Genomic DNA, 12,516 nt, shown 5'->3' on the forward strand with positions numbered 1-12,516 from the left:
GATTGCTTGCTTTAGGGGTTGTGGGGAGGAGAGAGAGAAAAATTTGGAACACAATGTTTTGCAGGGGTCCATGTTGAAAACAATCTTTGCAGATATTTGGAAAAATAAATTACTATAAATATGCATCTTTGACTTGTACTTATTGCCCCTAGTCTGGTACTCTGGGATCCAATAGTATAAGTTTTTTCTCCCTTTCATGTGACAGTTCTTCAAATACTCCATGATAAGAGATTCACCTTCTCTTTCTCCAAGTCTCTTCTCAAAACTAAAAATCTATAGTTCTTTTAAGCAATGTCCATATGATGGGAATTTGAGTCCTTTCACAGTCTTAAATCAGAGCTCTCTGGACACTTCAGATTGATAATATCCTTCTTAAAAGGTAGTGAGCAGATTCGAACAAAAAAAATACTAATGAAGTGATCTGACTAGAGTTCTAGGCAGTACAAAGGAGACCTGAGTTCAAATCCACCTCAGGCATTCACTATTTTGTTATTCTAAGCAAGTAATTAAATCTTTCTCAGCTTTAGTTTTATAATCCACAAAATGAGAGTAATGGTATCTATTTCAGAACTGTCTGTGAGAATCAAATAAGTTAATATATGGAAGTTTTGTTCAGTTATTTTCAGTTATGTGATTTTTTTTGTGACTCCTTTTGGGGTTTTCTTAGCAAAGGATACTGGAGTGGCTTGCTTTTTCCTTCTCCAGATCATTTTGCAGATGAGGAAACTGAGGCAAACATGGTCAAGTCACTTGCCCAGTGTCACTCAGCTACCACGTGTCTGAAGCCAGATGTATGCTGCTGACTTCAGGCCTAGGACCCTATGCATTATACCATCTAAATGCCCAATATATATGTAAAGTGCTTTGCAAACCTATATATTCACCCATTTTGGTTAGATTATCAAACTTCTCCTATAGAATTGGGCAAAATATCTTCTAATTATTTCTTTAATTTCTTTTTCATTGCTGGCAAGTTCCCCCCTTTCATTTTTGATGCTGGTGATTTCATTCTTTTTCTTTCCTTTTTCTGATCAAATTAACCAAAGGTTTTATCTATTTTGTTAGTTTTTTCATAGAACCAACTCCTAGTTTTGCTAATTAGTTCATTAATTTTCTTAGTTTCTGTTTTATTAATCTCTCCTTTGAGTTTCAAAATCTCTAATTTGGTATTTAATTGGGAGTTTTTAATTTGTTCTTTTTCTAACTTTTTTTAGTTGTATGCCTAATTCATTGATCTTCTCTTTCTCTATTTTATTTATGTAGCTATTTAGAGATAAAATTTCCTCTAAGAACTGCTTTGGATGTGTTACATAGGTTTTAGTATGTTGTCTCATTATTGCCTTTTTTTTTTTTTTTTTTTTTGGATGAAATTATGGATTGTTTCAGTGATTGTTCTTTGACCCACTCATTCTTTAGAATTAGATTATTTAATTTCCAATTGTTTTTAGTCTATCTTTTCCTGGCCCTTTATTGAATATAATTTTATTGCATTGTGATCTAAAAAGAAAGCATTTACTATTTCTGCTTTTTTCATTTGATTGTGAGATTTTTATGCCCTAATAACATGGTCAGTTTTTGTATAGGTGCCATGTACTCCCAAGAAAAAGATGTCCCTATTCAATTTTTTTCCAGAGGTCTATCATATCTAGGTTTTCTAGGATCCTATTAACCTTCCTAGTTTCCTTCTTGTTTATTATGTGGTTAGATTTGTCTGATTCTGAGAGGGAAAGGTTGAGATCCCCCACTAGAGTAGTTTTGCTGTCTATTGGGCTAACATTTCAAATAGTTGGCTCATAGAGCTTGCAACCCACTAAAATGCCCAAACCCACTCTTCTCCACCTTTATCTCCCATCTTATACTTAGGAAATTGATTTTTGGGGTACCAGAGTATAAAATTTTACAGTTTTCTCTATTAAATTCCCTCCTATTAAATTTGGACTAGTATTCTAGCTTCTCAAAATCTTCTTGGAGTTTTTCCAATTTGCCAGAGCTTGTGATTTCTTCTGAGAATCCCAGGGTTATCTTCATAATAGCATGAGACATTGAGTACTTTTATTAGAAATTCAAATGCTTATACACTACCCTACACCATTCTATTTGTTATTTACAGAAGTCCTCAAGAAAGGTAAAAAAATATGATACAGTTAGTGCTCGGACATAGATCTCCTGACTTTCAGTCATTTCTTTTTATTTTGACCTGAAACCTGCTCAAACAGGGCCATAGAATTTCTGCTTTCTCTGCACCAAAACTTCCCTGAAGAAATTCCAGTTTATTGAGATCAGTTAATGTATTTTGTCATATATTTTTAGATAACCAAATACCATCTATGTATATGTATATATGTATATGTGTGTGTGTATAAATATATTCCATGCCTTCTTTAATTTTGAACCATAGGGCTGTCTTATAGGACTTAGAGACTTATCCTATCATTTAATAGAAAAAGAAACACACAGTTTAAATGCTTACAGTTTAAATCCATACAGTTTAAATGGTTTACCCAATATCACTTAGTAAGTAGTAGAAATGGAACTGAAACCTAGATCCCCTGATTTCCAAATAGAGTGCCATTAAATGTATGCTAGGAAGGGGAGTAATGATGATTTCCCACAATTTTATAGATGGAGAAAATCGAGTTCCACCCAATGTGGGGAAGTGGCTTTCCTTTAGTAACACAGCCAGGGAATGAATGAGGTAAGATTAGAATCTGGGTCTTTTAACTCTCTCCTGAGAATTCTGGTGAATCAAATTATCACATTGTCAGTCTTTTGGCTGACCATGCTTCCCAGGAGTTAAACTCTTAGATTTAGAGCTGCAAGGGATGTTCAAGATCATTGTCTAACATTCTCATTTTACTGATGAAGAAAATGAAACTCAGGCTGTGACTTCCTTCAAGTCACACAGATCGATGGATCAGAATTTGAACCCAAATCAGTTGATTCCAAACTAATCGCTCTTGGTATTAAATCATGATGCTTCTCAAATCTTAAGAGTTTTGAAGGCTAGTCTGTTTTAACTATAGCCCAAGCCATAAAAAAAGAAAATTTTAACAAGTAGTTACTGTATATTTAGCTATGTCTCAATAATATAAAAACAGAGTTAAAAGTAGCAAGAAGTAAAACAGATTTGGTCATTAATGTAGCAGTAAGTTTGGAAAGAGCAGTTTCAGTGGAGTGATGGAATCAGAAGGCAGGCTCAAAGGGTTGAAGAATGAGTGGGAGGAGAGGGAGTAAGGACAGCTTTTTCTGGGAGTTTGTTGAGAAAGTACAAGGATAAAGGATGATAGCTCAAGGGGATGGTAGGGTCTTAGTGAAGTTTTGAATGTTTTTTATGATTGGAAAACCTGAACATATTTGAAGACAGCAGGGAAGGAATCAGAAGGCAAAGAAAGATTGAAGATTAGAGAGCTAGTGAGAGAATACTTCTCCAGCCAGGTGAGCTGTTGGAGAAGGGAAATGATGAAAACAAGAACCCAGGGGGAAAGGTTGGCCTTGACAAAGCAAAAGGCTCTTGTTATGATAGATTGGGAAATAGAAGGAGAAAATGGGAATGATAGAGAGCTGGACTTGGAATCAGGAAGGATTGTATTTAAATTCTGCCTCAGAAATTTACTAGCTGTCTGATCCTGAGAGCAAGTTATCCTAACTTCTCTAAGTCTCAGTTTCCTCACCTAAAAAAAATAAAAATTGAATAGTTATGTAAGAGGGTTGTTTTGAGCTTCAAATGAGAAATATGTAAATCACTATGCAAACCTATATAGCATTATATAAATGCCAATGATGATGATGTTGATAAAATAGAGGGAAATAATAGGCACTTATGCCAAAAGGCCTCAATTTTATTAGTAAAATAAGATTTGAGAGGGGAAGAATAGAAGTGTTTTTAAGAAGCTTGAGAAAAAAAGGTTTAAAAGAATATTTGTTATAGAGAATAAGATAATCAATTAGAATCCCTCTAATTTTGTCTGCCTGCATTTTGGATTTCCTTCACAGGCTAATTGCACACTATTTCAAAGTCTGATTCTTTTTGTACAGCAAAACAACTGTTTGGACATGTATACATATATTGTATTTAATTTATACTCTAACATATTTAACATGTATTGGTCAACCTGCCATCTTGGGGCGGGGAAAGAGGGGAAAAATTAGAACAAAAGGTTTGGCAATTGTCAATGTTGTAAAATTACCCATGCATATATCTGGTAAATAAAAACTATTAAAATATTAAAAAAAAAAAAAAAAAGATAATCAATTAGGAGGCAAGGGATTCTAGAGAAGAAGATAATGTGGAGTTGAATTGGTTAACTATGAGGTCAAGATTGGGAATGTAGAAAATTGAAGTTTGAGCAGGGTCAATGGCCTGGGAAAGTACAGAGGAATACTGAAAAGATACCATAATCATTAGATGTGGGAGGGAAAATCTTGAATCAACCACACTGAAACCAAAAGTGTTGACATTTTTTTTTTTACTTTGAAAAAAAATTGGCATAGTGAGCAAAGTTGTTCCTGAATAAGAGATATGAGAATTCAACCCCTTCCTTTTTCTGAAGAAGGCAGAAGCTATTGACATAATATATGTATGTATATATATATATACACACATACATATACATATATATTCTAAGACTCAGCTGATAAACTAAAAAGTTTCTGTACAAACAATACTAATGCAAATGAGATTAGAAGGGAAGTAACAAATTGGGAAAATATTTTTACAGTTAAAGGTTCTGATAAAGGTCTCATTTCCAAAATATATAGAGAACTGACCCTAATTTATAAGAAATCAAACCATTCTCCAATTGATAAATGGTCAAAGGATATGAACAGACAATTCTCAGATGATGAAATTAAAACTATTTCCACTCATATGAAAGAGTGTTCCAAATCACCACTGATCAGAGAAATGCAAATTAAGACAACTCTGAGATACCACTACACACCTGTCAGATTGGCTAAGATGACAGGAACAAATAATGATGAATGTTGGAGGGGCTGTGGGAAAACTGGGACACTGATGCATTGTTGGTGGAGTTGTGAAAGAATCCAACCATTCTGGAGAGCAATCTGGAATTATGCCCAAAAAGTTATCAAACTGTGCATACCCTTTGATCCAGCAGTGCTACTTCTGGGCTTATATCCCAAAGAAATACTAAAGAGGGGAAAGGGGCCTGTGTGTGCCAAAATGTTTGTGGCAGCTCTTTTTGTAGTAGCTAGAAACTGGAAGATGAATGGATGTCCATCAATTGGAGAATGGTTGGGTAAATTATGGTATAGGAATGTGATGGAATATTATTGCTCTGTAAGAAATGACCAGCAGGAGGAATACAGAGAGGTTTGGAGAGACTTACATGAACTGATGCTGAGTGAAATGAGCAGAACCAGAAGATCGCTGTACACTTCAACATAAAGAAGATCCAACTCACTTCCAGTTGATCAATGATGGACAGAAACAATTACACCCAGAGAAGGAACACTGGGAAGTGAATATAAACTGTTAGCATTATTGTCTATCTACCCAGGTTACTTATACCTTCGGAATCCAATACTTAACGTGCAACAAGAAAATTGGATTTACACACATATATTGTATCTAGGTTATACTGTAACACATGTAAAATGTATGGGATTACCAGTCATCTAGGGGAGGGAGTAGAGGAAGGGAGGAGAAAATTTGGAAAAATGAATACAAGGGATAATGTTATAAAAAAAAATTACTCATGCATATGTACTGCCAAAAAATTATAATTATAAAATTAATTTTAAAAAAGACTCAGTTGATAGCCTGGTTAATTTTGGGGAACTGATTATTTTCCCTCTTATTCTTTGTTATAATATAGTTTTCTGTTTGGGGCAACATTGGGAAATGCAGATGATGGTAAAAACAAAAGATAGCAATGGGCATATTTTTTAACAGGAAAAACAAATGCCAGGTTGAATAGAAAACTACAGAAAAATATAACAGGTAGCCCTCAAATTTTCTCCTTTTTCATCTCTACCTTGGGTCTCCATAGCTTTCTTCATGCCCCAGCTAACATTTCACCTTCTATAGGCAGCCTTTCTTGATTCCCCTTAATTTTAGTACCTGCTTTTTGTATTATTTCCGATTTAATCTGTATATATGTAGCTTTGATACATAGTTATTTGCATATTGCTTTTCTTATTCAGTTCTGAGTTCTTTGAAAGACTTTCCTTTGTCTTTCTTTGTAACTCTAGAATTTAGCACAGTGCTGGTGTGAAGGGAAGTGCTTAATAAATGTTTATTGATTACATGGTTCAGATGTAGCACTTAATGGAAAACTGCAAAACTTTCCAATTATTTGATTTAATGTCCAAGATCAGGTTTTAGGATTTTGTTGTTTTATTCTGAGTTTAAAAACACTTTAGATTGAGAATATATCCAGTAATCATTTAAGAAAACTTTTGTTGCTTTTAAAATCTTCAAAGCACTTTGGTGATCATGAGGAAGTTTTTCTTCTAAGAGTGCAAAGATGGAATTCTACTCTGTTCTTATTTTTAAAATCTAGATACAAGAATCTAATTTATGCAGGGCACACAACAACGAATAAGCAATCCTATCTAAACCCAGGTGTCAGACATCCTTCCAATATACAGAATTTACTTTTAGAATATAGAAAATACTCAATGAGTTCCCTCTCCCCAGGCAATTGGAGTTAAGTGACTTGCCCAGGGTCACACAGCTAGGAAATATTAAGTTCTAAGATCACATTTGAACTCAGGTCCTCTTGACTTCAGGGCTGGCACTCTATCCACTATGCTATCTAGCTGCCCCACTCAATGAGATTTTAATGCAGACTTTTTCTAAATTTAGAGGTTTTCTTTTATATTTGTGGCTTTTGCCTCCATTCATTTATGCTGTTAGGAGGATAGTAAGAACTTCTCCCAAAGAAAAAAGCCCTAATTTTAAAATGTTTTTACTGAGGGAGTAGATGGTTGTTGATATACCCTATCAGTCAATAAATCATCAAAAAGCATTTATTGAGTACTGACTGCATTATAGGTATTATACTAGGTTCTGGGCATACAAACTAAAAAATGAAAGAGTCCATTTTCTCAGAAAATAAAAATATTAGCATTTATTAAGCACCTACTATATGCCCTGGCACTGTCCTAAGTGCTATACAGGTGTTATCTCATTTAGTCCTCATAACATTCCTATTATTAGCCCCATTAGAGTTGAGGAAACTGAAGTAGAAGAAGGTTAAATGACTTGTCCATGATCACATACTGTCTGAGGTTAGATTGGAATTTAGGTCTCCTTGACTTTAGGCCCAAGAGTCTATCCACTGTACTACCTAGCTTTTGTGATGATAAGAAAGAGAGAAAGGATTCTAATTATTATATAGCAATGTAAGTCTGCAGGACTTGGTAACTGATTCAATGTGAGGAGAGGAATGAGCCAGAGAGAAGAGGACTCCAAGGCAAATTTTAAGTAGCATATTTTATATACCACAAAAATTAGGCCCAGTTGTGAAGTGACTTGTTCACAGCTATATAAGCAAAAGAACTAGAATTCATTGAATGCAATTGGAGATAGAAGAGAAGGCTGTAAAGATAAAAGGAGATAATAAAGATGGGAGGAAAAATTTAAGTCCTATAGCCACACTTTACAGAGGCCACTGAGACTGATGGATTGACCAATTTTCCCAAAGGCACACAACAGTGAACAGCTGAACTGAGATTTGAACCCTTTTATTAGCATAATTTAACCCAAATCCTATGCTTTTACCACTTTAGTAAGTTGCTTCCTGGTATTTGAACTGGTACTTAAAGCCCAATTTTTTTTTATTTTAGCTTTTTATTTATAAAATATATGCATGGGTAACTTTTCAACTTTGACCCTTTCCAACTTTTCCCCTCCTCCTTACCCTTCCCCTAGATGGCAGGTAGTCCAATACATGTTAAATTTGTTAAGGTATATGTTAAATTCAACATGTGTGCATATTTACACATTTATCTTGCTGCATAAGGAGAATCTGATCTAGAAAGAAAGAAAAAACCTGAGAAGGAAAACAAAAATGCAAGCAAACAATAAGAGAAGGAGTGGAAATGCTATGTTGTGGTCCACACTCAGTTCCCATAGTCCTCTCTCTGGGAATAGATGGCTCTCTTCATCACTGAACAATTGGAACTGGTTTGAATAATCTCATTGTTGAAGAAAGCCACATCCATCAGAGTTGATGATCGTATAATTTTCTTGTTGCCGTGTATAATGATCTGGTTTTACTTATTTCACTCAGCATCAGTTCATGTAGGTCTCTTCAGGCCTCCCTAAACTCATCCTGCTGGTCATTTCTTACAGAACAATAATATTCCATAACATTCTTATACTTAAGCCCAGTATTTCAGAAAAGGATTTTAAGATCCTGGTGCTATGACTACCTATGTAACCTTAGTGAGTTAGTTAACCTAGGTAGACTTAGTTTCCTTATCTGTAAAATGAGAGTGTTGTACTTGATAATACTCAGGCTGTAAATCAAACTTCCTATGTGTTTATAGTTCCAATATTCTAATCAACAATTGGATAATCAATTAAATAATCAACAATAAAATTTTGAATGCCAGGCCAATGTCAGGAGGGAAGGTTTGGAGTGGATTCCTCTCACAGATCTATGGTAGAAATGGTTCTTGATAGTCTCTTACCTGTCATTTCAGGGCAATGGAGAATGCAACCATCCCCTGGAACCAAAGTGTTAACATCACTTTGAACGTGAATGAGGTGGGCTACAAGTGCAAGTTTGATGAAGACTTTAAGTATGTATTGCTGCCAGTGTCCTATGGTGTGGTTTGCGTGCTAGGGCTATGTCTCAATGCCCTGGCCCTCTATGTTTTCCTCTGCCGGATTAAGACATGGAACTCTACCACCACCTTTATGTTCAACCTTGCCATATCCGACACTCTCTACGTGATCTCCTTGCCCCTCCTCATCTACTACTATTCCCAAGGTGACCACTGGCCCTTTAGCACAACCCTCTGCAAGCTAGTCCGGTTCCTCTTCTACACCAATCTCTATGGCAGCATCCTCTTCCTGCTATGTATCAGCATCCACCGCTTCCTGGGCATCTGCTACCCTCTCCAGTCACTGCGCTGGGGCAACGTGCGCTATGCCCGCCGAGTGGCTGCTGTCGTGTGGGTCATAGTGATCGGCTGTCAGTCGCCTGTGCTATACTTTGTCACCACCAGCAGCCGGCCTGATGGGGTCACTTGCCATGACACATCATCCCGTCACTTGTTCAATGACTTTATAACCTACAGCTCGACCATCCTTGTGTTGCTCTTTGTCGTGCCCTTCCTAATCATCCTGGTGTGCTACACGCTAATGGTTCGGCAGCTTCTGCGACCCACGTCGGGGCAGTCCCGGCTCTCTCGGTCTAAGCGCAAATCGCTCAGGATGATTATTCTGGTCTTGGTCGTCTTTTCTCTGTGCTTCCTCCCTTTCCATATCACTCGTACACTCTACTATGCTTTTCGATCTCTGGATGTGAACTGTTTTTCCCTTAATGCCATCAACATAGCCTATAAGGTCACTCGCCCGCTTGCCAGTGCCAACAGCTTCCTGGACCCTGTGCTCTACTTCCTGGCTGGCCAGCGGTTCGTCAGGTTTGCTCGCCATGTTCTGCCACCAGTGGATGGCCACAAGATGGTGATTCAGAATCCCAACACTCTGAACAGTGGGAAGAGTAGAAGCAGCCCAGGCAACAGTGAGGACAGCAAAGATGCATCTTAGTTCTAAGCCCTGCATGTCTCCCGTCTTCCATTTGGGCAAGAATGGGGAGCAGCCAGGAGAGGGGCTATGGGCTGCTTAGTCACAAAATACGTGAAAGTGTCCACTTGACAGAGTAGAGTTTGTCCTTGGAGACCAACCACAGGAAGACAAGAGGGAGGTGGGCATTTGGCATCACCACCTGCATGGCTCCAGGAGAGACCCATGACTGTGACTGAATTGGACATCCAGCGTTTAGTATCAGAAAGTAGAGGTGCTGACTGGGAAATAAACGGTCTGGGATCTACCACTGCCTGGATGGATGACCCAGGATAAACCAGTACATCCCCTCCTAGCCTCAGTGTGCTCTGACTAAAAAGTAACCAATTAGTATATTTAAGACTGGTAAAAGATGGGGAAAAGTCCTTCTGTATTAAAAGCATTAAGTACTGTGTATGTTTAACTAGGGGAAGATTTAGGGTAGGAGGGAAAAATACTCATTGCCTTCAAAAATCTAAAGAGCTGTTATGGGGCAGGGGAAGGATTACTCTAGTCTTTGGTGCCTTGGAGAGTAGAACAATGGTGGGACAGAGTTACATAAAGGCAAATGTGGGTTCCAAAAAAAAGTCTAATAATAATTTCTTATGACTAGAGCTGTCCCAGAGTGGAATGTACTGCCTCAGGAGAGAGTGAGTAGGAAGGCTCTTTGTCTAGGGACAGGTGGCACTAGATGCCCTGTCAAGACCTTTCTGGTGGCCGTCAGTTTCAATGAATCTATGAAAGCATTGGACTCAATGGCCTTTCAGGCCCCTTCCAGTTCTGGTTTCATGCTTCCATACCTACTTCTTCCCAATACTCTTCCTCATGAATAGTAAGCCCATGTTTCTTTCTCCTTTTAAAATTCAGCCGCATGTGACAAATCAGAAAACTCTAGAGCCAAAGGCCGACATTCTCCCCTCCCAAGCCCTGGGAACAGGAGCATGGCTTAAAGTAGCACATGGCCCTTGGAACTGACTTGACCTCATGTGTCTGGTTGAAGGAGAAAATATTGAGTGGGAAGCTTGGTCCCATTTTATGGGTGGAGGTAACAGGAACTTAGAAGAAGGGACCCTAGAAAACAGAGTAGAATGTCAGAGCTGGAAGTCTCCTTTGAATATAAAATATTAGAGATAGAAAGGTTTTTAGAGTTAAAAAAATCAAATGCAGCAAAAATTTAAGTGCTTAACTATGTTTACGATTCTGGATTCAGTATTAATGCTACAAAAAAAGAGCAAAGGGATTTTCCATAGGGGAGAGTGCTTTGAGGAGGCTGGAGTGAGGTGGGTGGCAGAGATGGATTAGAGCAAGTCAGAGAAAGCATCATGGAAGTGAATCTTGAAGAGGATCACAAGGCAGACCATCAAAACTATCAGGGACCTTAGAATATGTTCTAAAGTCCTGAAGCTGGACTTTAGAAGCTATCAGTTCAAGTCTTTGGTTTCACAGATGGGGAAAACTGAGGCCCAGAAAAGAAAATCAAGTTTTTCAGTCACACAGGGTGTGACAGAACCAGGATTAGGACAGAAGACTCATGACTCTCAATCCAAGTTAAAAGCAATTCTGGACATGTTTTGTTTCTCTAAACCCTTTACCTCTCCTTGAAAGTTCCCCTCTCTTCTGCTGCTTCATCTCCCCAGACCCAGTCCCATGACATGTCTGAGAGAGACCCTTTTTCTTAAAGTTTCCTGCTGGAACCCCTGTTGTTCTGTTCCCAACTCCTGTGGTCTGCTTATGAAGGAGGGGGAAGGAAAAACCCAGTAGCCCCCAGGGATGTGGGTAAGAGAACTGGAAGTTGGGGTCCTGGGAGAATTTGTGTATGTTTTTGGAAACTAACTCATAATTTATAAAGAGTTAATGACTTTGTAATCATTGATGTGTCTCTTTATTTGAGGACACCTGAGCAGTGTCCCCTGAGTGAAGGTTCAACATTCCCAATTGCTTCCATTTCCCCCACCTGCCTTCCCAGCTTTTCCATTTCCTCCTAAAAATAATACTACCAACTTCTTCCAAAAATTTGGGCAGCTTTCCAGGTCTTTGGGTTGACATTCTGAAGTCTATCAAGTATGTAAAAGATTATTATTTCCATCCTTCAAAGACTCAAGATCTATATGACTATTCCCTTCACCTTTGCAGATTATAACCCTTTCCCACATTAATAAATATCATCATGAGTTGCTGTGACTGGTAGAAGCCATCCTCTGGAAGCCAACCATCACATTTAGCAGGGCATGAAACATGCCATTTCTCACAACATCCTTATAGGCTTAAGTTCCAGCAGGTAGGTCTTGTCTGAGCTGGTAAAGTGAATATGGATGAACTCACCCATAAAACAGAAGCAGTGCGCAAAATGGATGAGAAACCAGAATTCAACAATGTATTGTTTACAAGAAGTATTTGAAACAGAACACAGTTAAAGAGCTAGAGCACAATCTGTTATGCTTTAGCTAAAGTGAAAAGGGCAAGGGTAGCAATCATGGTCTCCAGACAAAGCAAAAACAAACAGAACTAATCAAAAGATATAAGCAGGGAAATTTTATTTTGCAAAAAGGTATCAGAGGCAATGAAGTAATATCAATATTAAACATATGTGTAGCAAATGGTATATCATCAAATCCTTTTTTTTAACCATTTGCCTAATTTTAATTTTTAAAGAATTATTTTCTTCACTTTGCTTTTGGATCTCCTTTTCCATTTGACCAGTTCTAATTTTTTTTTTTTATTAAAGCTTTTTTATTTTCAAAAGATACACATGGATA

General features: G+C 37.6%; 1 protein-coding gene across 3 annotated transcripts in view; it reads left to right on the forward strand.

The window, feature by feature from the left end:
- The window catches only part of P2RY2 (purinergic receptor P2Y2), a 67,771-nt gene extending 56,148 nt beyond the window's left edge, over window positions 1-11,623 (forward strand). For all 3 annotated transcript variants that reach the window (XM_074304011.1, XM_074304012.1, XM_074304010.1), the window contains exon 2: window positions 8,674-11,623. In XM_074304011.1, the coding sequence (XP_074160112.1) occupies window positions 8,678-9,745 (1,068 nt within the window). In that variant the 5' untranslated portion in view covers window positions 8,674-8,677 and the 3' untranslated portion in view covers window positions 9,746-11,623. The remainder of the gene's footprint in view (window positions 1-8,673) is intronic.
- The last annotated feature ends 893 nt before the right edge of the window (window positions 11,624-12,516 follow it).

Source organism: Sminthopsis crassicaudata, chromosome 3 (genome assembly GCF_048593235.1).
Source record: "Sminthopsis crassicaudata isolate SCR6 chromosome 3, ASM4859323v1, whole genome shotgun sequence".
NCBI classification, from domain to species: Eukaryota; Metazoa; Chordata; class Mammalia; order Dasyuromorphia; family Dasyuridae; genus Sminthopsis; species Sminthopsis crassicaudata.